At 54.3% G+C, this 25,618-nt stretch overlaps 2 protein-coding genes across 2 annotated transcripts in view; both read left to right on the plus strand.

Moving 5' to 3' along the window:
- LOC143692459 (uncharacterized) overlaps positions 1–25,618 on the plus strand; it is a 515,676-nt gene that overhangs the window by 410,992 nt on the left and 79,066 nt on the right. The window lies entirely within an intron of this gene.
- Positions 13,146–14,078, plus strand: LOC143692392 (olfactory receptor 14A16-like). Its single transcript, XM_077172626.1, has one exon. It carries the CDS (start codon positions 13,146–13,148, stop codon positions 14,076–14,078), a length of 933 nt encoding a protein of 310 aa, XP_077028741.1.

Raw genomic sequence — 25,618 nt, forward strand, 5'->3', positions numbered from 1 at the left:
AACTCAGCTGAAGACTCAGTCCCCTGACTGGCAGCAAAAGGGAGAATCCCCTCTGCCACAGCCAGCTTGGGCTGGGAGATGTTGGGCCATGAGATGCCGGGACCAGGAGTACACCCTTACGTGGGCTCACCTGCAAAGTGGGTGTAGGCTGTGTCTTGCAGGTAGGTGCCACAGCCAAAGTCGATCAGTTTGGCCTTCCCGGTGTGCAGGTCGAGCAGGATGTTCTCGGGCTTGATGTCCCTGTGCAGGACCCCGCAGCTGGTGCAGTGCCGCACGGCCTCCAGCACCTGGCGGAACAGCTCCCACGCCACCTCCTCGGGCAGGAACCGCCGTGCCCCAATGAAACGCTGCAGGTCCTGACACCGCTCTGGCCGCTCCAGCACCATCACGATGTGGTTGGGCAGCTCAAGCCACTCCAGCAGCTGCACCACACCAGGGAAGCCAGTGGACACCTTGGCCTGCAGCACGATCTCCAGAGGGGCCCTGCTGCCGTCGGGCTGCGGGAGGAGCACGATGCCCTCAGTGGCGCCGATGCCGTGCCGGGGCTCGGGGAGCCCTCAGCCAGCCCGGGATGCTCTGCGCCCTGCGCTGGACCCACGCCCGCTCTCCCTCGAGGCGTCCTGGCGGCTTCCACCGTGCCGGGCCTCGGCTCATCCCCGCCCGGCAGCCCCGGCTGCTGCCGCTGGCCCCGCTCACTCACCAGCTCGCCCCAGTGCCGGACGCGGTTCCGTGGCACCCTTTTGATGGCCACCTGCAAGCCAAGGACAGCAGCGGGCTCAGCTCGCCGCCCGCCCTGCCCAGCCCCATCCTCCTCCTCCTCCTCCTCCGCCCCCTCCTCCTGCGCCCGCCGCCGGCCCCGCCGCTCACCGGGGCGCCGTCCGAGAGCCGCGTGGCCGCGAAGACGCTGCCGAATCCTCCGCGCCCCAGCAGCGAACCCACTCGGTACCGCTCCTGCAGGGCCTCGTGCGCCTTCCCTGCGGGCGAGACGCGGCTGTCAGCGCTCGGCCCGGGGCCAGCAACGGCCCCCGAGCGCTCCTCAGCCGCCCCGGGCCGGCCATGCCCAGGCGTTCGCTCCTCGGAACGCGGCACGGGAGGCTCGGGGCCGGCGGCCGCGCTGCCGAGCGGCGGAGCTCGGGCCGGGGAAGCCCCAGCGGAGGCGGCGGCAGCGGCCGCCCCGCCTGTGTCCTCCGCGGGCCCCGGGAGGAGCCGGGCCCGGGGTCGGGGCCGGGGACGGGGCCGGGACTGAAGCCTGCCTCGGGGGCGGGGCCGGGCTCGGGCCAGGCGGAGCCGAAGGGCGGCGATGCCGCCCCCGCACCAGGAACTGACGCCCGCCCAGCAGCGCCACCGCCAGTACGGCCAGAGCCGGGCGGAGGCGAGAGCGCGGCGGGACGGGCGGGGCCGGGCACGGGGCAGCCCCGCCCGGGGCCGGGGGCGGGCCGGGGGCATGGCCCGGCCCGGCAGGGGAGAGGGAGGCGGGGAGAGGAGAGGGACGCCGGGCAAGGGACCCCGAGAGAAGGGTGCCCGACCGCGGGAACGGGAGAGAAAGAAAAACAGAAGGAAAAACAGAAAGAGAAGGAAAAAGAGAAAGAGAAAGAAAGAAAAAGTGATCTAAAATATCTGTTCTGCTGCTGTCGCTGCTGCTGCCGCCGCTGCTGCTGCCGCCGCTGCCGCCGCTGCAACTGAAGCACCGGGGCCGTTCGTCCCCGTGTCCGTTCCCCGCTCGCCCCACGAGCCCCACGTTCGAGCCCCGCGCGCCCCGGGCACAGCCCCTGAGTCTGTCCAAACACGGGAACTTTGCAGCGGTGAGCCCAGATGCAGAGCCCTGACTCCTGCACACTGGCACAGCAATCCCCTCGCTTGCTGCTCTGCATTGGCCTGGCTGAGGGTCAAACACTGTCGGGCCACCTTCCCTTGCTGTAGGATTCCTACCTGACCCAAGCACTGCACTTACATCTCCAGTGTTGCCTTCCAGTAAAACCAGGGGAAGGAAAACTCTGTGTGTCTCATGGTATTTTCCAGTGTCTAAAAATCACTAAGTCACCGATCTTAGAGGTGCGGTGCATCTGGAATTCCTGGGATGGAGAAGTAATGCAACTTGGAAAAGGGGAGCATAGAAATAAATAGAGGAAAATATCTTGGATTGTTTCTTTCATTTTCATTTCCCTTCTGGAAAGCTGTTTCAGTTTTCCAGGAATCTTCTCCTGTCTCTCTTCCCAAGAATGTCTCATGGAGAACAACGTCAAGCTTCTGTCACAAGATTTGCCAGCAGGAAATGATGCCCCTGGTGAAATTTTCATTGTGACTGTTTGTGCTGGCTTAGGGCAAATTTGGGGAGGAAACCTCCAAAAGGGATCAATCTAGAAAGCAAGTTCAAGCGGCCCCTCCCCCTACTAGTTCAGGAAAAGACTTCCCTCGAAAAAAGTGCAAAAAACCCAATTTATTTAACAAGTAAAGTATTCACAGGCATGAAAAACGAATAATATTAAATGAAACCTCTGACAGTGCTGAAGAGATGGTAAATTCAGAAAGTCCTTTTTGTGGGTTGTAGTTGGCTCACTCGGTCTCTTCTAAGTCCCTCTGGCACTGGAATGCAGCGTCCCAGAGCTCGGTGGGCCACAGGTGTTAGCTGCCGGTGTTTTTCTGGGTTTTCAGTCCAGAGCAGGTTTAAACAGTTCCAAGAGAAAGGAAAGTCACAGTCCGAGGAACTTCTCTGCCTAAGCTAGGTAAAACCAAATTGCTGGACCTGGGCTGTGAAGGCATCGGGAAATTTCCAAATCTGGGCACTGGCGGTCCCAGCAAACACCAGATCTGGATGGTGCTGGAGCCAGAACCTGGAAATTTCCAAATTTTGGCTTTCTGTGCCAGCAAATCACTGGACTTGGGCTGTGCCAGCACCAGGAAGTTTTCAGATCTGGGCACTGGCGCTGCCAGCAAACACCAGATCTGGGTGGTGTCATTGCCAGTGACAGAAATCTGCTGCATTTGGGCTCTGCTGGCACCAGGAAATTTCCAAATCTGGGCACTGGCGCAGCAAACACAAGATGTGGGCGGTGCCAGAGCCAGTAGCAGAAAGTTGCCGGGTTTTGGATTTCTGTGCCAGTAAATTGCTGCTGCGCTTGGGCTGTGTCAGAATAGGGAAATTTCCAGATCTGGGCACTGGCGGTGCCAGCAAACACCAGTGAAACCTTCTGGCCCTTGTCCGGACCGTTGACCAGTGGTTTCCCTGAGAACCAGCTCTGGCCACTTTACAGACAGAGACTGCTTTCATCTGGTGCTCTGGAAACAGAACTTCAATGAAGGCAAACACAACAAACAGGACGGCGTGCACAGTAGAGAGAGCAAAGCAGAAAAAAGCCTGGGTCCAGGGTCGAGCAGGGATATTTATCCATTTATTTATGGGGAGGGGTTAAGGTGGGATCTGAGGAAAGGATCCAAGAGGAAGGAAGGATTAAGAATATTACAATTTTTGCAGTATAAAGTAACCAATGGTAGCAAAGAGAACTCAGAACTTTCTAGTAACAATCTGCATAACTGAACAAGAGGATTATGGGCAGGAGCTCCTGCTGACCCTGACTAAAGAGGGTTTTCCCATGGCCTTAAGCCAAGGTCTCCCTCTTCTTTTAAACCAACCCCAACACACCAGATCTGGGCAGTGCTGGGTTTTGGCTTTCTTTGCCAGACAATTGCTGCATTTGGGTTGTGCTGGCACAGGGAAATTGCCAGATGTGGGCACTGGCGGTGCCAGCTAACCGCAGATTGGGGTGGTGCTGGTGCTATCACCAGAAAATTGCCGGGTTTTGTCTTTCTGTGCCAGGAAACTGCTGGACTTGGGCTGTGCTGCCACTGGGAAACTGCTGGATCTGGGCACTGGCAGTGCCAGCAAACACCAGATCTGGGTGGGGCCAGCACCAGGTATTTGCAAGGTTTTGGCTTTCTTTGCCAGAAAATTACTCGGCTCAGGATGTGCCGGCACCGGGAAAATCCCGCATCTGGGCACTGGTGGTGCCAGCAAACACCGGATCTTGGCATTGCCAATGACGGTAGCAGGGAATTGCCAGATTCTGGCTTTCTTTGCCAGAAAATTGCTGGACTTGGCTCTGCCAGAACAGGGAAATGTCCAGATCTGAGCACTGGCAGTGGCAGCAAACACCAGGTCTGGGCACCTGTATTGGCATCAGGAAATTGCCGGATTTTGGCTTTCTGTGCCAGCAAATTGCTGGACTTGGGCTGTGCCAGCCCTGGGAAATTTCTGGATCTGGGCACTTGCGCAGCAAACACCAGATCTAGGTGGTGTGTTGTAGTGTGTTGTTATACTTTGTAATAGTTTTGTAATAGTTTTGTAATAGTTTTGGGTTTGAATCCTGGTATTTTTCCCAAGTGGTTCATCCCAGATGGTACCCCCCTCCCTTTACCTGTGTAATCCCTTTCCCTTGCTGAGATCATCCCCAAACCCCCACTCTGTCTCTCTGTCAATCACTCAGCATCCCATCCCCTCCATCCAGAAGCTTCATTCCAGGATGTTGAGTGATCAGCCAGAGGCCAGGGGTCAGCCCCCCAAGCCCTGCCCCATACGCTGTCCTAAATGTCCATCCCCCAGTACCCATCCCTTAGGGTCACTTCTTGGTTAGTAAAATGTTATCTACTTTGGGTTTCCACCTCCCTTTAAATGTAACCTTGGCACATCTCCCGGGGCTGTGGGCAGGAGGCCCCTGAGGTGTAGGGGCTCCTTTGGAACTCCTAGAATAAAACTTTGGATTACGCCCTGCTAAGAGTCAGCCCTTTATCTTCTACCGATGTCTCTGGTGTCTCTTGTGCTGCACAGGCGACCAGCCCAGGTGCCCTCAGTACCCTCGGGGCACAGAGAGTGTCTCCCCGCTGTCGGCCGTGTCGGGGCTGCCCCCGGTGTCTGCCGACTCGGGACTGGCCCAGGGTTCCTGAGAGGCTCCCAGAGGGACAGAGACAGCACCCATATAGGTAAACTGAATCACCCTGGGATTTTGGAGGTAATTACAAATTGGCCCAAAGGTGCGAATTTTGGTGTCACAGATGAAGAACAAGAACCAGTGACATGGGCTGAAGAGGCTCCTCCATGTAACCAACTGCCCCCAGAGGAAACACGCTATGCTCTTTTCACTGACGGTTCCTGTCGCATCGTAGGGATGAACCAGAAGTGGAAAGCAGCCGTATGGAGCCCCACACGACAGGTTGCAGAGGCCACTGAAGGTGAAGGTGGATCAAGCCAACTTGCAGAACTCAAAGCCGTTCAGCTGGCCCTGGACATTGCAGAAAGAGAGAAATGGCCAAAGCTCTACCTCTACACTGATTCATGGATGGTAGCCAATGCTCTGTGGGGATGGCTGGAGAGGTGGAAAAAGGCTAACTGTCAGCGTAGAGGAAAACCAATTTGGGCTGCTGATGAGTGGAAAGACATTGCTACCAGGGTAGGGAGGCTACATGTGAAAGTCTGCCATGTAGATGCCCATGTCTCCAAGAGTAGAGCCAATGAGGAACACCAAAACAATGAGCAGGTAGACCAGGCAGCAAAGATAGGGGTGTCAAAGATAGACCTAGATTGGGAACACAAGGGAGAGTTATTCCTAGCTCGATGGGCCCATGATGCCTCAGGCCATCAGGGCAAAGATGCCACCTATAAGTGGGCAAGAGACCGAGGGGTGGATTTAACCATGGACAGTATTTCTCAGGTCATCCATGACTGTGAGACGTGTGCTGCCATCAAGCAGGCCAAGTGAGTGAAGCCCCTATGGTATGGTGGGCGGTGGTCCAAGTACAAGCATGGGGAGGCCTGGCAGATTGACTCCATCACACTGCCCCAGACACGCCAGGGCAAGTGCCACGTGCTGACCATGGTGGAAGCCACCACTGGATGGTTGCAAACCTACCCTGTGTCTCATGCTACTGCCCAAAACATCATCCTGGGCCTTGAAAAGCAGGTCCTGTTGAGGCATGGTACCCCAGAGAGAATTGAGTCAGACAATGGGCCTCATTTCAAGGACAGCCTCATCAACACCTGGGTTAGGGAACATGGCATTGAGTGGGTGTACCATATCCCCTACCATGCACCAGCTGCAGGCAAAGTGGAGAGGTACAATGGACTACTAAAAACCCAGCTGAAAGCTTTGGGTGGGGGATCTTTCAAAAATTGGGAGCAGCATTTAGCAAAGGCCACCTGGTTAGTTAACACCTGAGGTTCCACCAACCGAGCAGGTCCTGCCCAGTCTGAGTTCCTGAATGTAACAGATGGAGATAAAGTCCCAGTGGTGCATGTCAGAGGTTTGTTAGGGAAGACTGTGTGGATCAATTCTGCCTCGAGTACAGACAAACCCATTCGTGGGGTTGTCTTTGCTCAGGGACGAGGTTGCACATGGTGGATAATGCAAAGAGATGGAACAACACGATGTGTACCTCAGGGAGATCTGATTGTGGGGTGAGAATGATATGCAATATCACTGTTTGTTGGATGTTACTGCCATTGTCTCTACATTAAACCATACAGACATGAGACAGAAGGAAATGTGTAAGTGTTGAAGGTCTGGGCAAGTGGAAGATGGAGAAGGAAACGTGCAAGTGTCGAAGGCCTGAGCAAGTGAAAGATGAAGCTTTGAGTGAGTAAGGTGAAAGGGGTGAAATCCTGCAGCTCTGTAGTATAGGGCCTGGATTCAGTGGTCCAGTGTGGGGATCTGATGAGGGCATTATGGGTATTGCTTGTAATTTTTGGGGGAACAGATGGAAATTTTGTGTGAATAAATGCATGATGTGTGGTAGTATGTTGATGATATGGGGAGAAGGGGTGGAATGTCCTAGGGTGATGCTATGATGCTTGTATCCCCATTCATGTGTTCTGTTTATGCCGGATATTATGTTTTGTGCCTTTAACACTGGCTCTGAAGAGGGAAAGTTTTGTTTGGGTTTTCTTATCAGCCTGGCAGGACACAGAGACGGGCAGTACATAGTGCTGCTTTTGCTTTTTGCCTTCGCTTTTTCTGTTGCTCTCTCACTCTTGCTTCTGCTTCACTTCTGCTTGCTCTTGCTTCTGCTCATTAGCTAGTTTAGCTAAAGAGTCCAAATTTCTTCCTGGACTGTTTCTCCTTTCCTTTTTGAACCATCTCGAACCTGCTCCAGATTGGGACCTGGGAACACCGAGCGTTTGCACCCTGTGGCCTGCAGCAGCTGCCCCAGTGCCGCAGGGACTGAGTGACCACCCCCAAGAGAGAATTTCTGAATTTGCCACCTTTTTTCAGTGGTCAAAGAGTGGTGTCATCTGGTATTGTTCATTCTGTGTGCTGGAGGTGCTGTGCCTGTTAAATAAACAGGTTCTTTCCACTCCTCTCTGAGGAATTCTTCCCAAACCAGTTGCGGGGAGGGGCCGTGTGGGTTTGCTTTCTGGAGGGGCCCTCCTTTGGAGATTCTCTCCCAAATTTGCCCTAAACCAGGACATCCCAATATGGGATGGCAAACAGGATTGATTCAGACCAGGGAACTCATTTCACATCAAAGATATTGCAGAAAGTTGTTCAGGCCCTGGGAGCAAAATTGGAATTACACACCCAGTGGCAACCATAGAGTTCTGGTCAGGTTGAGAGAATGAATCAAACTCTTAAAAGAGCTCTAGTTAAGATAATGTTTGAAACCCAAATGTCATGGATAAAATGTCTTCCTTTGGCCTTATTAAGAATGAGAACCCAACCCCAGTCAGATCTGGGGCTGTCACCCTATGAAATGATGTTTGGGTTTCCCTTCCTGACCTCACTCCAGAAGGCTGCCACCTATGAGGAAGGGGAAGCCAATGCCAAGAAATAAGTGATGTCTATAGCAGAAACCTTAGAAGGGCTAAGACATAAAGGGGCAATTCCTCAAACTACCACCCTGGATTTCAGAATCCATAATATTAATCCCAGGAATTGGGTGATGATTAAGCCATGGAGAGATCAGCCTCTAACTCCCCAGTGGGAAGGTCCCTGTCAGGCACTGCTCAGCACCGAATCAGCCGTGCGAGCTGCAGAGCGGGGATGGACTCATGGCAACCGAGTCAAAGGCCCAGGAGAAGAACCCAAAGAGTGGATTGTAACATCCAGGCTGGGTGAAACAAGATTGACTCTAAACAGAGACTGAGAGACAACCAGGAAAACACCAAGACGCCCAAATGTAGAGTCAAGCTTCCACCAACCAGCTCAAGAACTGTCTTCCTGTTTTCATGGGAGAGAATTACCAGCATCTGTTGAGGAGAAGTACACAAGGGACTGTAAAAGGTAATGGGACAGCTTCTTCAAGAAAATAAGACAAAGGAAGGAGGGCAAGACCGGGTTGGCCCCTCTGTTCACTACCAAGAAGGCTCCATAGCCCTGCTGTGGGTAGCAACCCCATGGGCATGGGCATGGTAAGGTAGGGACAAAAGGCCATTCCAGACCTCTGTAATTCCTCAGTTGTCTTTTAATTCAACAGGGACTGGAGGGCAGGACCGAGTTGGCCTCTGTACTCACCCCTAAGATGCACCAACTATGGGTAGCAGCCACACAGGCACGGTAGATGGGAGTCAAAGCCATACTGGACCTCTGGGATGCCCTTTTGTCCATTCCTAATGAGTGTGTCTAAGGAAAACCTGAGATATTTTTCTCCTGTTCCCACTGTCCTTGCCCACATCAACAGATGCTGGTATGACTCATTCAAGAGAGAGAAAAAATTTCTTACTTAACTGTTTGAGCAAAATGAAAAAGAAAAAGAGGATTTGTTATAGATGAGTAATCCTATGGTTGAGTCTCACAATTAAGGGATGAATATTAAATATATGTTATGAGAAGTTTTGTAGCTGTACAGTTATCCTTCCCCTCCCCCTTGCATTGCTATCACAGGATGGCCTCAGTAGCTGGGGCATTTGGGAGGGTTGGCTTGTTCCTATGGCAGCACCTGACTGTGGTGATGTTCACAGGGGTTCTTGGATGAGGGAAGAGATGAGAATGTTGACTCCATGTTTCAGAAGGTTTATTTATTATTTTATGATATATATTATATTAAAACTATACTAAAAGAATAGAAGAAAAGGTTTCATCAGAAGGCTAGCTAAGCTAAGAATAGAATGGAATGATAACAAAAGCTTCTGTCTCTGACAGAGAGTCCAAGCCAGCTGACCGTGATTGGCCATTCATTAGAAACAACTCTATGAGACCAATCACAGATCCACCTGTTGCATTCCACGGCAGCAGATAACACTTGGTTACATTTTGTTCCTGAGGCCTCTCAGCTTCTCAGGAGGAAAAATCCTAAAGAAAGGCTTTTTCATGAAAAGATGTCTGTGACACCTGACCTCCAATCAAGGTGTGAGACAGTGAGTCCAGTGATCTCCACCACTGGACAGTGAAGAAGGAGTCGATTGACAAGACTTTGGGAGGGGCCAGAGCTATAAAAGACAGAGCATCCATTTTGTAGATGAGCACATCCTGACTGAATCCTTTGCTCCTGGCACTGTGTTATTTTCTTTATTCAGTCTTCTGTTGTGTTTTGATAAGATCTTGATATTTTAAATTTTTGAAAGTGAAAATGGTTTCTCACATGAGGTTGGGGAATGTGGGGCAAGGTTGTCCACAGTGGGTCAACTCTCAAGGTAAAACTTCTCTGACCTGGTGAGCCCTCCTTAGGAGCAGCCCTACATCAATATAAATCACAGAAAGCTGCAATCAGCTCTTCTCTGAAGAGAACAGTAATAAAATACACTCTTTAAAATAGGATTACTTATTTCTTAGAAGGTCATTGAAATATTTCTTCACAACTGTAAAAGGAAATCTGCCTAATAAACGCTCCAGAGCCGAGGGAAATCAAGGCAGAGCCATGGTGTGTCAGGACTTGCTTGACCCTAATGAGCCCCGTGGTGCATTTGGAGCTGAGCCCTGGAACCTCAGGACCTGAGACTGCAGAAACCTTTCCAGGAGTCAAAGTCAGAGGAAAAACTCAGAGTGTCTCAAAGCATGAATGGTCCCACTGAGGTCCATCCCTAACACAGGCTCCTCATGGACTCCTGGGAGGGGAGAATTGGAGGCCAGAATTGGAAAAAACACCTCTCAGAGATTCAGAGTGGAAAGGAACATCCAAAGTACCTTAAAAACCTTGAGTATCTGAAAGTATTAATGAGCCACACTGATTGTCAGTACAAAGCCCTCAAGGGACTCATTAAAGCAGATAATTGGGGCCATGATTGCACAAACCTCTCACAGAGTCTGTATCAAAAGGGAAACACCAAATACCTTAAAATAACTGAAGTACCTTGAAGCATTAATGAGCCCATGAGTGTCATTACTGATAAAGGCTCTCAAGGGACTAATTAAAGTAGATAATTGGCGGCTGCAACTGCACAATCCTTCTCACAGAGTCTGTATCAAAAGGGAAACACCAAGTACCTTCAAATAACTGAAGTACCCTGAAGCATTAATGAGCCCCACTGAGTGTTGTTACTGACAAAGCCTCTCCAGGGACTAATTACAGCAGATAATTGGAGGCCATGATTGCACAAACCTCTCAGAGACTCCAGGGCAAAAGCCAAACCCAAAGTGCTTTGAAAAACCTGCAGTCCCTGCAGGGAGCATGAAGGAGCCCCCAGGGCCATTGCTGAGCAAGGCTCCCCAGGGACTCCTTGCAGCAGATCCTGGAGGCCACTGGGATGTGGGCTAGGGGGGGATGCTGAGGGCAGCACAAGGGGCTGACAGTGCCCAGCCTGGCTGGGGCTGTGCCAGGAGGCCCCAGGGCCTCAGCACAAGGTGTCTCCTCCCAGCCCTTGCTGGCACAGACCCTGCTGTGCCCCAGGGCACCAAGACTTGGCTTCTCTTTGTCCCCACCTGTCATCACTGCCTGCAGTTCTCTGCTCGGCCTGGGGCCTGGGGACACTTGCTCAGTCGTGTCCCTCTCTGGGACCCATTATAAGTCCAAGAAAGTTTGGAGTTGGATTCTGCCTTGGAGTTCTGGAGAGGTTTCTTCAGCTCCCTCTCAGGGACTGATGTTCAGGGCCTGAGCACAAAGCCCCAGAGGCTGATTAAAGTCCTTGTGCTGTGTCTGTGCTGCTGAGCTGGGCTGGGCTCCTGGCACAGAGGCAGCTCCTGGTCACCAAGAAGAGCTTCAAAAGCACATTTCTCTGGATGAGCAGCTCTTGTGCCAGCCCAGCAGGGCTGGGGCACTGCCTGCAGCCAGCCCGGGCACAGCCCAGAGGCACAGAGAGCTTCAATCAGTCAGGGCTGGGAAGGGGCTGAGAAGTGCCTGGGGCACAATCACTGCCAGCCCTTGGCACAGGAACCTCTGGCTGCAGGACAATGCAGCTGCAGCTCCTGGAGCCATCTCCTCAAGCTGGAACATGCCAATGCCTGCAGACTCTGTGAGTACAACTCTGAGGATTTCTGGGGCAGGGGAGGTAAAATGCTCATGGAGTTCTGACATGCTGAGCGGTTCTTAACATTCATAAAATATTTCCAAGAAAGGGTTTTTGATAAAAATGTGGAAACGTCCTAAGACTTTGTATTCAGTTTCCAACTATTGGAGAATGGCAGGAACGGAGGGTTAAATATTAATGATAGTATGAATTATTAGTTATGAATTTTGTCAAGTGCCTGAGATACCTAAACTGTAATTTATTGGCTCACAGGAGATCCCTAATGTGCTTTCAGCCACTCTGCCCATGGACAGCAGCAGCATCACCTCTGCTGGAGCCATCAGGCTCAGTCTGAGCTGTCCTTTCTCCAAGCTGCAAACAGAACCTGCCCCCCGCCAGTGCCCTGCAAACAGGCAGGGTTCTGTAGGGCCAAGGAGAGTGCACAGAGATTTGGGGTCTGTGAGTGCTGGTTGGGAGAGATCAGGCACAGGGAAACACCTGCAGGAGGAAAATCTGCAGGAAGCAGAGAGAAGATCAGGCAATGAGAGAAAACAAAGCCCAGCAATGCTGTGGCAGGGAGAGTTTAGAGATGCCCACAGGAGCCCCTGCAGTGCAGCCCCTCCCTCTGAACAAGCCCCCTCCCTCCTGTGCCCCAGCCAAGCCTCTGCCCTCAGGGCCGGGGCTCCAAGGCGTGCAGCCCCTCCTGTGCAGGCAGAGCTGCAGCAGAGCCGTGGGGCAGCTCTGCAGCCCCGGGCCCAGTTCCCTCTGCAGAGCACAGGGCTGGGAGCAGCTGCCCGGCCCTGGGGGCTCTGGCAGGGGCACAGCTGGCTCAGGGTGACGCTGTCCCCAGTGCCCGGCTCTGGGCAATGCTGTCAGTGCAGCCAGGGAAGGAGCTGCATCTCCCTCAATCCAATGCCATCAGAAGGATACTTGGGAGTCTCCCTGAGATTTCAGTCCAAGCTGGGAGCTTCCCTCCATGATGCAATCCTGTCCTGTAACATCTCTGTGTTATCTGAAAGCCCGAGGGTGAGGCACAGAAGTTCTAGGATGGGAAAATGCTGCTGGGTTGGTGAAATGAGGCCTGTGTGTCCCTGGGTACAAATGTGGGGCTGCGACCTTGAGAAAGGAATGGACATTTGGTGGACTGTGAGGGATCCATCTGCTCTCAGTAGTGTCAGGATGGTTTTTAAAGGAAACATGGGAGGATGATCATCCTATGTCTAAGAATGATGAAAGCCCAGAGAATCCTGGAACAGGACTGGGAGACAGACCTCCTCCCCTCACTCTCCACTCACCACCTTGCCTCAGAGAACTCACTCTGTTCTCCCTGAGGGCAGCAGAAATGCTGAGAGTTACTGACATCTGAATATAGCAAGAGAGGGGGAAGAGGAGCTGTAAAATCTCTAGAAGATTTAAACAGATTTTACCATTCCTGCTCTCTGGCAGTGGGGGTGCACATGCTCACAGGGCCGTCTGTATTAACAAGGTTTCCAAGTGGAACACGAGGACAGGTCCCTGTCCTCCTCCCACATCTGCACAGCAGAGCTGAATAATAAAAACCCTGTGTGTAGCTGCCCTGAACCTGATGTCCCACTCAGCCAGCACCAGCCAGGGATCCCCCCTTGGAGCTGAATGAAAATCTGCTGGAAATTCAAAAGGGTGTCAGAGGGTTATACAAGAAGGGTCTATGGGAAAAGGGTTTGTTTTTGCTGGAAAAAATTCCTCCTAAACTGTCACTGACTTTTCTCCATGAACAGCTCCCCAAGGCCAGTCCCAGCAAATGTCCAACAGCAGCTGCATCAGGCACTTCCTGCTGCTGGCATTGGCAGACACGCGGCAGCTGCAGCTCCTGCACTTCTGCCTCTTGCTGGGCATCTCCCTGGCTGCCCTCCTGGGCAATGGCCTCATCATCAGCGCCGTAGCCTGCGGCCACCACCTGCACATGCCCATGTTCTTCTTCCTGCTCAACCTGGCCCTCGCTGACCTGGGCTCCATCTGCACCACTGTCCCCAAAGCCATGCACAATTCCCTCTGGGACACCAGCAACATCTCCTACACTGGATGTGCTGCCCAAGTCTTTCTGATTTTCTTCTTCCTTGGATCAGAATTTTATCTGCTGACCATCATGTGCTACGACCGCTACGTGTCCATCTGCAAACCCCTGCACTACGGGACCCTCCTGGGCAGCAGAGCTTGTGCCCACATGGCAGCAGTTGCCTGGGCCTGTGCCTTTCTCACTGCTCTCATGCACACAGCCAATACATTTTCCCTGCCCCTGTGCCACGGCAATGCCCTGGGCCAGTTCTTCTGTGAAGTGCCCCAGATGCTCAAGCTCTCCTGTGCCAAATCCTATCTCAGGGAACTGGGGCTTCTTGCTGTTAGTGTGTGTTTATCTTCTGGATGTTTTGTGTTCATTGTTTTCTCCTATGTGCAGATCTTCAGGGCTGTGCTGAGGATCCCCTCTGAGCAGGGACGGCACAAAGCCTTTTCCACCTGCCTCCCTCACCTGGCTGTGGTCACCCTGTTTGTCAGCACTGCCACATTTTCCTACCTGAAGCCCCCCTCCATGTCCTCCCCATCCCTGGATCTGGCCCTGTCAGTTCTGTACTCGGTGGTGCCTCCAGCCCTGAACCCCCTCATCTACAGCCTGAGGAACCAGGAGCTCAAGGCTGCTGTGTGGAGACTGATGACTGGATGGTTTCAGAAACATTAAACTGCTGGCCAATTTCTGACAATCACTTGTAATAAAAGTTATCTTTGATACTTCTTGTTCAATAATTTTGAAGGTTTTTTTCCTTTGTTTTAGTATTTTCATATTGTCAACAAAGAAATGTCAATCTTTGTGCCATTTCTCATTTCGTTTCTCTCCACCTTCCCTGTGCCCACAGACTGTGTCAATGAGGGGTTGTGCTCTCAATGGCTTTAGAGGAACCAAAGGATCTCCCAGCAGAGTTTTCTGCAGAGATGCCCTTTTGTTGCCTTCTCTGGAGCTGCAGCAGCAATGTCTGTGTGCAGAGCTGGGGCAGATCAGTGCTGGCCCAGCAGCTGTGCCCAGCAGCAGCAGCAGCAGCAGCACTTGGTGTTGCCAGTGCTGCTGCCGTGGCCCTGCCCCGCTGCCCTGGTGGCCCTGGTGTTGCTGCAGGGCCTGAGTGCTCTCGGGGCCGGGCACAGCCCTGGGGGTGGCAGTGCCGGGGCTGCAGCAGGGACAGGCCATGGGCACTGCTGGGGCAGCGCTGACGCCTCAGGCCAGGCCCTGGGGGCTCCAGGCTCCTTGCCCAGGCTCTCTCAAGAACACGGCCAGGCCAATGCTCAGCACAGAAACCCCCGTCAGCAGCCCCAGGCTGGCCGTGGGCAGGCTGGGGGCAAACAGCATGGCTGGGGCTCTGCAAGGGCCCTGGGGCAGACGGGAAGGAGCAGCAGAGCAGGGGCTGATCCATGCCCAGTGCGCTGCACAGCCCAGGGCAGCGTCCCAGAGCGTCCTCATGCAGCTGCCAACAACATCCCCCCTCTGCAGCCCTGGCCTCTCCCCCAGCTCACACAGGTGCCCCATCCTTGCAGGCACAGACACGGCAGCACTGCCTCAGCAGCCCCTGTTTGCATTGCACACAGCAGGGCCAGCACCCCCATGCTGTTGCTGTGGGGACATGAAGCTGAGGGAGCACAAATGCCATCAGCCCCTGGGGCCAGCAAGGCCTGCGGGACACCAGGGAAACCACTCAGCTTTGTCCTGGCCTCTGCAGGCAGCCAGAAAGTTTGTTCCCATCAGCTGGGAGTTTCCTGTGCCACTGCAGACGCTGTTGCTCAGAGCCAGGGCTGCCTGGCAGCCATCCCCAGACTGCCCTGAGCATTTCCTGTGTGCCACCTTTGCTTTCTTTACTCTTCATGGTATAAATTTCTTCCCATTGCCCACCCCTGCTCCCTCCCCTGCAATCAGCCCATCTCTCTCCTGGTCCTACTGGCCACACCATTCCTGAGCCTTCTTGCCCACCTGGGCACACTGCTGCCTCATGTCCAGCCTGCTGTCCATCAGTCCCTGCAGGTCCCTTTCTGCCTGGCTGCTCTCCAGCCACTCTGTCCCCAGCCTGTAGTGCTGCAGGGGTTGTTGTGGCCAAAGTGCAGGACCTGGCACTGGGACTTGTTAAACCTCACCTTGTTGGATTTGGGCCCTGGATCCAGCCTGTCCAGGGCCCTGTGCAGAGCCCTCCTACCCTCCAGCACATCCACACTCCCAGCCAGCTTGGTGTCACCACGGTTCCAGGAGGCCCCAGAGTCTCCCAATGGTCTCCATGATTCCATGAGGCCTCCCAGTGTAACAATGTCCCTTTTGATTCCATGGGATCCCTTGGTGCCAGAAAGTCCCTTGGATCCTTGGGCCCTGCAGTGTCACAATGGCACCGTGGTCCCCCATGGCCCTGCAGTGTCACAATGGATCTTGGGTTCCATGAGGTCTGGCAGTGCAGCAATGCTCTCCTTGGTTCCACAGTGTCACAATTGCCTCTGGTCCCAAGGGCCACCATGGTGTCAAACATGTTTCCTTCATTCCAGGAATCCCTGAGGACCAGCCCTGGCCCCTTGGTTCCATGGGGCCCTGCAGTGTCACAATGGCCCCATTGTGACACCAGGTCCTGCTCTGTCACAATGCTCTGCATGGTTCCACAAGGCCCTGCAGGGTCACAGAGGCCTCTATGGTTCCACCAGGACCCAGACTGTCACCATGGACTCCTTGCTTCCATTCAGCCCCACAGTGTCACCATGGCCCCTTGGCTCTGTGCTGCCATGTCGTACACAGTGTCACCATGGTCCTCTTGGTGCCACCAGGCCCTGCAGTGTCACAATGGCCCCGTGCTTCTCCAGGCCCTGCAGTGTCACAATCATCAGAGAATCAGCCAGGCTGGAAAAGACCTTGAAGAGCATCAGGTCCAACCTGGGACCCAACACCACCTTGTCACCCAGACCATGGCACTGAGTGCCACATCCAGTCTTTCTTTAAACACTTCCAGGGATGGTGACTCACCCACCTCCCTGGGCAGCCCATTCCAATGCCCAATCACCCTTTGTTTTAAGAATATTCCCTATTGTCCAGCCTAAATTTTACCTGGTGCAGCTGAAGGCTGTGTCCTCTTGTCCTGTCACTGTTCCCTGGGAAAAGAGCCTGACCCCCACCTGGCTGCACCCTCCTGTGAGGCAGTTGTAGAGAGTGATGAGGTCTCCCCTGAGCCTCCTCTTCTCCAGGATAAACAATACCAGCTCTCTCAGGTGCTCCTCACAGGACTTGTGTTCCAGACCCCTCACCAGCCTGGTTTCCCTTCTCTGGACGCGCTCCAGCCCCTCCAGGTCCTTCCTAAATTGGGGGGCCCAGAACTGGACACAGCACTCGAGGTGCTGCCCAACCAGTGCTGAGCACAGGGGAAGAATCACTGGCTTGCTCCTGCTGGCCACACCATTCCTGATCCATAGGAGTGCCAGGGATTGGACGAGGGAAATGGTGGGGAGGGCGTAGAGACAGAGTCTGATTGATTGTCCGCCATGAAGGGTCTTGATTTTCATATCTATTCAAACTGCACAAGGAGGTACCTGGATTCAATGCCAACTGGAGATTGCACATATTAACATATCAACAGGAAAAGAAAACCTAAATAGGACCTAAAAATTCTTTTCTCAGTGTCTTTTTAAATAGAATTTATTCAGTTTGAATACACTACTGAAATCTGTCAAATTAACCACAAAGGATTTGAAAATTAAAATCAAATTACTCCCAGAGTCTTGGCTTGCTAAGGGCCTGGGACACTGAATTCCTGCACTGAAGAGCTGAAGGCTGAACAAGCCTCTGCAGCAGGAAAATTCAGCAACAGCCTCCAAGTTGCTGAGGATGTCAGCAGCCCCCATTGAGGCCATCCCTGCCCAGAGACTTTGGGGGAATGGGCAGATGTCATGGTTTAGGGCAAATTTGGAGGAGAATTTCCAAATTAGGGCCCCTCCAGTTAGCAAACCCACACGGCCCCTCCCCCCAACCGGTTCGGGAAGGATTCCTCGGAGAGGAGTGGAAAGAACCTGTTTATGTAATAGGCACAGCACCCCCCAGCACACAAAATGAACAATACCGGATGACACCACTCTGAAAAAAGATGAAAAATTCAGAAAGTCTCTCTTGGGGGGTGGTCACTCTGTTCTCAGTCCCTCCGGCACTGGGGCTGCTGCTGCAGGCCACAAGGTGCAGGATCTTGGTGTTTCCCAGGTCCCAGTCCGGAGCAGGTTTGAAATGGTCAGAAAAAGGAAAGGAGAAACAGTCCAGGAAGAAATTGGACAGTTTAGCTAAACTAGCTAATGAGCAAAGCAAGCAGAAGCGAAGCAAGCAAGAGCGAGAGAGAGCAAAGCGAAAAGCAAAAGCAGAAAAAGCAAAAGCTGCAGTCTCTGTGTCCCGCCAGGCTGATAAGAAAACCAAAACAAAACTTTCCCTCTTCAGAGCCAGTCTTAAAGGTACAGACCATAATATCCAGCATAAACAGAACACATGAATGGGGATACAAGCATCATAACGTCACCCTAGGACATTCCACCCCTTATCCCCATATCATCAACATACTACCACACATCATGCATTTATTCACACAAAATTTCCATCTGCTCCCCCAAAATTTACAAGCAATACCCATCATGCCCTCATCACATCCCCACACTGGACCACTGAATCCATGCCCTATACTACAGAGCTGCAGGATTTCACCCCTTTCACCTTACTCACTCAAAGCTCCATCTTTCACTTGCCCAGACCTTCAACACTTACACATTTCCTTCTATCTCATGTCTGTATGGTGTAATGTACAGACAATGGCAGTAACATCCAACAAACAGTGATATTTGCATATCATTCTCACCCCACAATCAGATCTCCCTGTGGTACACATCGTGTTGTTCCATCTCTTTGCATTATCCACCATGTGCAACCTGGTCCCTGAGCAAAGACAACCCCACAAATGAGTTTGTCTGTACTCGAGGCAGAATTGATCCACACAGTCTTCCCCGACAAACCTCTGACATGCACCACTGGGACTTTATCTCCATCTGTTATATTCAGGGACTCAGACTGGGCAGGACCTGCTCGGTTGGTGGAACCTCAGGTGTTAACTAACCAGGTGGCCTTTGCTAATTGCTGCTCCCAATTTTTGAAAGATCCCCCACCCAAAGCTTTCAGCTGTGTTTTTAGTAGTCCATTGTACCTCTCCACTTTGCCTGCAGCTGGTGCATGGTAGGGGATATGGTACACCCACTCAATGCCATGTTCCCTAGCCCAGGTGCTGATAAGGCTGTCCTTGAAATGAGTCCCATTGTCTGACTCAATCCTCTCAGGGGTGCCATCTCTCCACAGGATTTGCTTTTCAAGGCCCAGGATGGTGTTCTGGGCAGTAGCATGAGACACAGGGTAGGTTTCCAACCATCCAGTGGTGGCTTCCACCATGGTCAGCACGTGGCGCTTGCCCTGGCGTGTCTGGGGCAGTGGGATGGAGTCAATCTGCCAGGCCTCCCCATACTTGTACTTGGACCCCTGCCCACCGTACCATAGGGGCTTCACTCGCTTGGCCTGCTTGATGGCAGCACACGTCTCACAGTCATGGATGACCTGAGAAATACTGTCCATGGTTAAATCCACCCCTCGGTCTCTTGCCCACTTCTAGGTGGCATCTCTGCCCTGGTGGCCTGAGGCATCATGGGCCCATCAAGCTAGGAACAACTCCCCCTTCTGTTGCCAATCTAAGTCTATCTTCGACACCTCTATTTTTGCTACCTGATCTACCTGTTTGTTGTTTTGGTGTTCCTCATTAACCCAACTCTTGGGGACATGGGCATCTACATGGTGGACCTTCACAGGTAGCCTCCCTACCCTGGCAGCAATGTCTTTCCACTCTTCAGCAGCCCAAATTGGTTTTCCTCTACTCTGCCAGCTGGACTCTTTCCACCTCTCCAGCCATCCCCACAGAGCATTGGCTACCATCCATGAATCAGTGTAGAGGTAGAGCTTCGGCCACTTCTCTCTTTCTACAATGTCCAGGGCCAGCTGAACGGCTTTGAGTTCCACAAGTTGACTCGATCCACCTTCACCTTCAGTGGCCTCTGTGACCTGTCGTGTGGGGCTCCATACGGCTGCTTTCCACTTCTGGTTCATCCCTACGATGCGACAGGAACCGTCAGTGAAAAGAGCGTGGCGCGTTTCCTCTGGGGGCAGTTGGGAACAGAAGGAGGAGCTTCTTCAGCCCGTGTTGCTGGTTTTGTACTTCATCTGTGACACCAAAATTCGCACCTTCGGGCCAATTTGTAATTACCTCCAAAATCCCAGGGCGATTCAGTTTACCTATACGGGTGCTGTCTCTGTCCCTCTGGGAGCCTCTCAGGAACCCTGGGCCAGTCCCGAGTCGGCAGACACCGGGGGCAGCCCCGACACGGCCGACAGCGGGGAGACACTCTCTGTGCCCCGAGGGTACTGAGGGCACCTGGGCTGGGCGCCTGTGCAGAACAAGAGACACCAGAGACATTGGTAGAAGATAAAGGGCTGACTCTTAGCAGGGCTTAATCCAAAGTTTTATTCTAGGAGTCCCAAAGGAGCCCCTACACCTCAGGGGCCTCCTGCCCACAGCCCCGGGAGATGTGCCAAGGTTACATTTAAAGGGAGGTGGAAACCCAAAGTAGATAACATTTTACTAACCAAGAAGTGACCCTAAGGGATGGGTACTGGGGGATGGACATTTAGGACAGCATATGGGGCAAGGCTTGGGGGGCTGACCCCTGGCCTCTGGCTGATCACTTGACATCCTGGAACGAAGCTTCTGGATGGAGGGATGGGATGCTGAGTGATTGACAGAGAGCCAGGGTGGGGATTTGGGGATGATCTCAGCAAGGGAAAGGGATTACACAGGTAAAGGCAGGGGGGTACCATTTGGGATGAACCATTTGGGAAAAATACGGGGATTCAAAAACAAAACTATTACAAAATATTTTAAAGTATAAAAACACACTACAACACACCACCCAGATCTGGTGTTTGCTGCGCAAGTGCCCAGATCCAGAAATTTCCCAGGGCTGGCACAGCCCAAGTCCAGCAATTTGCTGGCACAGAAAGCCAAAATCCGGCAATTTCCTGATGCCAATACAGGCGCCCAGAGCTGGTGTTTGCTGCCACTTCCAGTGCTCAGATCTGGGTATTTCCCTGTTCTGGCAGAGCCAAGTGTAGCAATTTTCTGGCAAAGAAAGCCAAAATCTGGCAATTCCCTGCTACCGTCATTGGCAATGCCAAGATCCGGTGTTTGCTGGCACCACCAGTGCCCAGATGCGGGATTTTCCCGGTGCCGGCACAACCCGAATCTAGTAATTTTCTGGCAAAGAAAGCCAAAACCTTGCAAATACCTGGTGCTGGCCCCACCCAGATCTGGTGTTTGCCGGCACTGCCAGTGCTCAGACCCAGCAGTTTCCCAGTGGCAGCACAGCCCAAGTCCAGCAGTTTCCTGGCACAGAAAGACAAAACCCGGCAATTTTCTGGTGATAGCACCAGCACCACCCCAATCTGCGGTTAGCTGGCACCGCCAGTGCCCACATCTGGCAATTTCCCTGTGCCACCACAACCCAAATGCAGCAATTGTCTGGCAAAGAAGGCCAAAACTCAGCACTGCCCAGATCAGGTGTGTTGGGGTTGGTTTAAAAGAAGAGGGAGACCTTGGCTTAAGGCCGTGGGAAAACCCTCTTTAGTCAGGGTCAGCAGGAGCTCCCGCCCATAATCCTCTTGTTCAGTTATGCAGATTGTTACTAGAAAGTTCTATATTCTCTTTGCTACCATTGGTTACTTTATACTGCAAAAATTGTAATATTCTTAATCCCTCCTTCCTCTTGGATCCTTCCCTCAGATCCCACCTTAACCCCTCCCCATAAATAAATGGATAAATATCCCTGCTAGACCCTGGACCCAGGCTTTTTTCTGCTTTGCTCTCTCTACTGTGCACGCCGTCCTGTTTGTTGTGTTTGCCTTCATTAAAGTTCTGTTTCCAGAGCACCAGATGAAAGCAGTCTCTGTCTGTAAAGTGGCCAGAGCTGGTTCTCAGGGAAACCACTGGCCAATGGTCCGGACGAGGACCAGAAGGTTTCACTGGTGTTTGCTGGCACTGCCAGTGCCCAGAGCTGGAAATTTCCCTATTCTGACACAGCCCAAGTGCAGCAGCAATTTACTGGCACAGAAATCCAAAACCCGGCAACTTTCTGCTACTGGCTCTGGCACTGCCCACATTTTGTGTTTGCTGCGCCAGTGCCCAGATTTGGAAATTTCCTGGTGCCAGCAGAGCCCAAATCCGGCAGATTTCTGTCACTGGCAATGACACCACCCAGATCTGGTGTTTGCTGGCAGTGCCAGTGCCAGATCTGAAAACTTCCTGGTGCTGGCACAGCCCAAGTCCAGTGATTTGCTGGCACAGAAAGCCAAAATTTGGAAATTTCCAGGTTCTGGCTCCAGCACCATCCAGATCTGGTGTTTGCTGGGACTGCCAGTTCCCGGATTTGGAAATTTCCTGGTGCCAGCAGAGCCCAGGTCCAGCAATTTGGTTTTACCTAGCTTAGGCAGAGAAGTTCCTTGGACTGTGACTTTCCTTTCTCTTGGAACTGTTTAAACCTGCTCTGGACTGAAAACCCAGAAAAACACCGGCAGCTCACACCTGTGGCCCACCGAGCTCTGGGACGCTGCATTCCAGCACCAGAGGGACTTAGAAGAGACCGAGTGAGCCAACTACAACCCACAAAAAGGACTTTCTGAATTTGCCATCTCTTCAGCACTGTCAGAGGTTTTATTTAATATTATGCATTTTTCATGCTTGTGAATACTTTACTTGTTAAATAAACTGGGTTTTTTTCACTTTTTTCGAGGGAAGTCTTTTCCTGAACTAGTAGGGGGAGGGGATGCTTGAACTTGCTTTCTAGACTGATCCCTTTTGGAGGTTTCCTCCCCAAATTTGCCCTAAGCCAGCACAAACAGTCATCATGAAAATTTCACCAGTGGCATAATTTCCTGCTGGCAAATCTTGGGACAGAAGCTTGACCTTGTTCTCCATGAGACATTCTTGGGAAGAGAGACAGGAGAAGATTCCTGGAAAACTGAAACAGCTTTCCAGAAGGGAAATGAAAATGAAAGAAACAATCCAAGATCTTTTCCTCTATTTATTTCTATGCTCCCCTTTTCCATGTTGCACTACTTCTCCATCCCAGGAATTCCAGATGCAACGCACCTCTAAGATCGGTGACTTAGTGATTTTTAGACACTCAAAAATAACCATGAGCCACACAGAGTTTTCCTTCCCCTGGTTTTACTGGAAGGCAACACTGGAGATGTAAGTGCAGTGCTGGGGTCAGGTAGGAATCCTACAGCAAGGGAAGGTGGCCCGACAGTGTTTGACCCTCAGCCAGGCCAATGCAGAGCAGCAAGCGAGGGGATTGCTGTGCCAGTGTGCAGGAGTCAGGGCTCTGCATCTGGGCTCACCGCTGCAAAGTTCCCGTGTTTGGACAGACTCAGGGGCTGTGCCCGGGGCGCGCGGGACTCGAACGTGGGGCTCGTGGGGCGAGCGGGGAACGGACACGGGGACGAACGGCCCCGGTGCTTCAGTTGCAGCAGCGGCAGCGGCGGCAGCGGCAGCGGCGGCAGCAGCAGCGGCGGCAGCAGCAGCGACAGCAGCAGAACAGATATTTTAGATCACTTTTTCTTTCTTTCTTTCTCTTTCTCTTTTTCCTTCTCTTTCTGTTTTTCCTTCTGTTTTTCTTTCTCTCCCGTTCCCGCGGTCGGGCACCCTTCTCTCGGGGTCCCTTGCCCGGCGTCCCTCTCCTCTCCCCGCCTCCCTCTCCCCTGCCGGGCCGGGCCATGCCCCCGGCCCGCCCCCGGCCCCGGGCGGGGCTGCCCCGTGCCCGGCCCCGCCCGTCCCGCCGCGCTCTCGCCTCCGCCCGGCTCTGGCCGTACTGGCGGTGGCGCTGCTGGGCGGGCGTCAGTGCCTGGTGCGGGGGCGGCATCGCCGCCCTTCGGCTCCGCCTGGCCCGAGCCCGGCCCCGGACCCGACGCAGGGTCCGGCCCCGGACCCGACGCAGGGTCCAGTCCCGGCCCCGACCCCGGCCCCGGCCCCGGCCCCGGCCCCGGCTCCTCCCGGGGCCCGCGGAGGACACAGGCGGGGCGGCCGCTGCCGCCGCCTCCGCTGGGGCTTCCCCGGCCCGAGCTCCGCCGCTCGGCAGCGCGGCCGCCGGCCCCGAGCCTCCCGTGCCACGTTCCAAAGAGCGAACGCCTGGGCATGGCCGGCCCGGGGCGGCTGAGGGGCGCTCGGGGGCCGTTGCTGGCCCCGGGCCGAGCTCTGACAGCCGCGTCTCGCCCGCAGGGAAGGCGCAGGAGGCCCTGCAGGAGCGGTACCGGCTGGGTTCGCTGCTGGGGCGCGGAGGATTCGGCAGCGTCTTCGCGGCCACACGGCTCTCGGACGGCGCCCCGGTGAGCGGCGGGGCCGGCGGCGGGCGCAGGAGGAGGGGGCGGAGGAGGAGGAGGAGGAGGAGGAGGAGGAGGATATGGCTGGGCAGGGCGGGCGGCGAGCTGAGCCCGCTGCTGTCCTTGGCTTGCAGGTGGCCATCAAAAGGGTGCCACGGAACCGCGTCCGGCACTGGGGCGAGCTGGTGAGTGAGCGGGGCCAGCGGCAGCAGCCGCGGCTGCCGGGCGGGGATGAGCCGAGGCCCGGCACGGTGGAAGCCGCCAGGACGCCTCGAGGGAGAGCGGGCGTGGGTCCAGCGCAGGGCGCAGAGCATCCCGGGCTGGCTGAGGGCTCCCCGAGCCCCGGCACGGCATCGGCCCCACTGAGGGCATCGTGCTCCTCTCGCAGCCCGACGGCAGCAGGGCCCCGCTGGAGGTCGTGCTGCAGGCCAAGGTGTCCACTGGCTTCCCTGGTGTGGTGCAGCTGCTGGAGTGGCTTGAGCTGCCCAACCACATCGTGATGGTGCTGGAGCGGCCAGAGCGGTGTCAGGACCTGCAGCGTTTCATTGGGGCACGGCGGTTCCTGCCCGAGGAGGTGGCACGGGAGCTGTTCCGCCAGGTGCTGGAGGCCGTGCGGCACTGCACCAGCTGCGGGGTCCTGCACCGCGACATCAAGCCCGAGAACATCCTGCTTGACCTGCACACCGGGAAGGCCAAACTGATCGACTTTGGCTGTGGCACCTACCTGCAAGACACAGCCTACACCCACTTTGCAGGTGAGCCCACGTAAGGGTGTACTCCTGGTCCCAGCATCTCATGGCCCAACATCTCCCAGCCCAAGCTGGCTGTGGCAGCGGGGATTCTCCCTTTTGCTGCCAGTCAGGGGACTGAGTCTTCAGCTGAGTTGCTTTAGAGTGGGGCTGGGTGGGGAGCCATCTTCCAGCCCTGCTGGCAGCCTTTGCCAGCCACTCTGCCCAGGACTGGGGCTGGGCTGGGGCAGCCAGCCCTACCAAAACCCCCGTGGGTGGGGGTAGCAGAGAGGGGGGCGGAACCTGTGCCCCAGCCAGTTTGGTGTGCAGGCGAGAGGAAGGGCTTGGACTGATCCACTCTCCCTGTTTGCCTTGGCTTCCTAATATTTTTGGGGCAACGCAGGCAGGGAGGATAAGGGCATGTTTTTTCCCCAGCACGGAGAGGGTTTTTCCTTTACATGTCAGGGTCAGGCTTAGCCAGGGCTTCCTCTGCCCTCTTCTGACACCAGTGGCTTCTTTTCCAAGCCTAAGTTTGTGCACAAGTCCAAGGTGCTGGCGAGAGGGCAGTGGTCACCCTGTGTGCCACTGATGCAGCCCCCGCAGGCCCAGGGATGCTGGGGCCAGGCTGTGGGAGCAGCAGCATCCCCCTGCTGAACTCCATCTGTATTCCATAGGAACACTGTCCTACAGCCCCCCGGAATGGAACGACTTTGGCTGGTACCATGGCGAGGCAGCAACGATCTGGTCCCTGGGCATCCTGCTGCACCAGATGGTCTGCGGGGAGCACCCGTTCAGGAGGGGCCGGAACCTCAGCTGGGGCCAGCTCCCGCTGCCACAAGGGCTCTCTCAAGGTGGATCCTCTTCTCTGGGCACGGGGGGAATCCCAGTGCTGGGAGCCAGCAGCGGGCTCGTGAGCATCCCGCTCTGGCAGCTGCTGAGGAGGTGGCACAGGTCCTGCTCTCCTCCAAAACAGGGAATTGATGGGAAAGTTTAGGCCCAAGCCTGAGCGCATCCAGAATGGCCTGGCCATGGGAATAGTGG

This window comes from Agelaius phoeniceus (assembly GCF_051311805.1).
Source record: "Agelaius phoeniceus isolate bAgePho1 chromosome W unlocalized genomic scaffold, bAgePho1.hap1 SUPER_W_unloc_1, whole genome shotgun sequence".
In the NCBI taxonomy this organism is placed as follows: Eukaryota; Metazoa; Chordata; class Aves; order Passeriformes; family Icteridae; genus Agelaius; species Agelaius phoeniceus.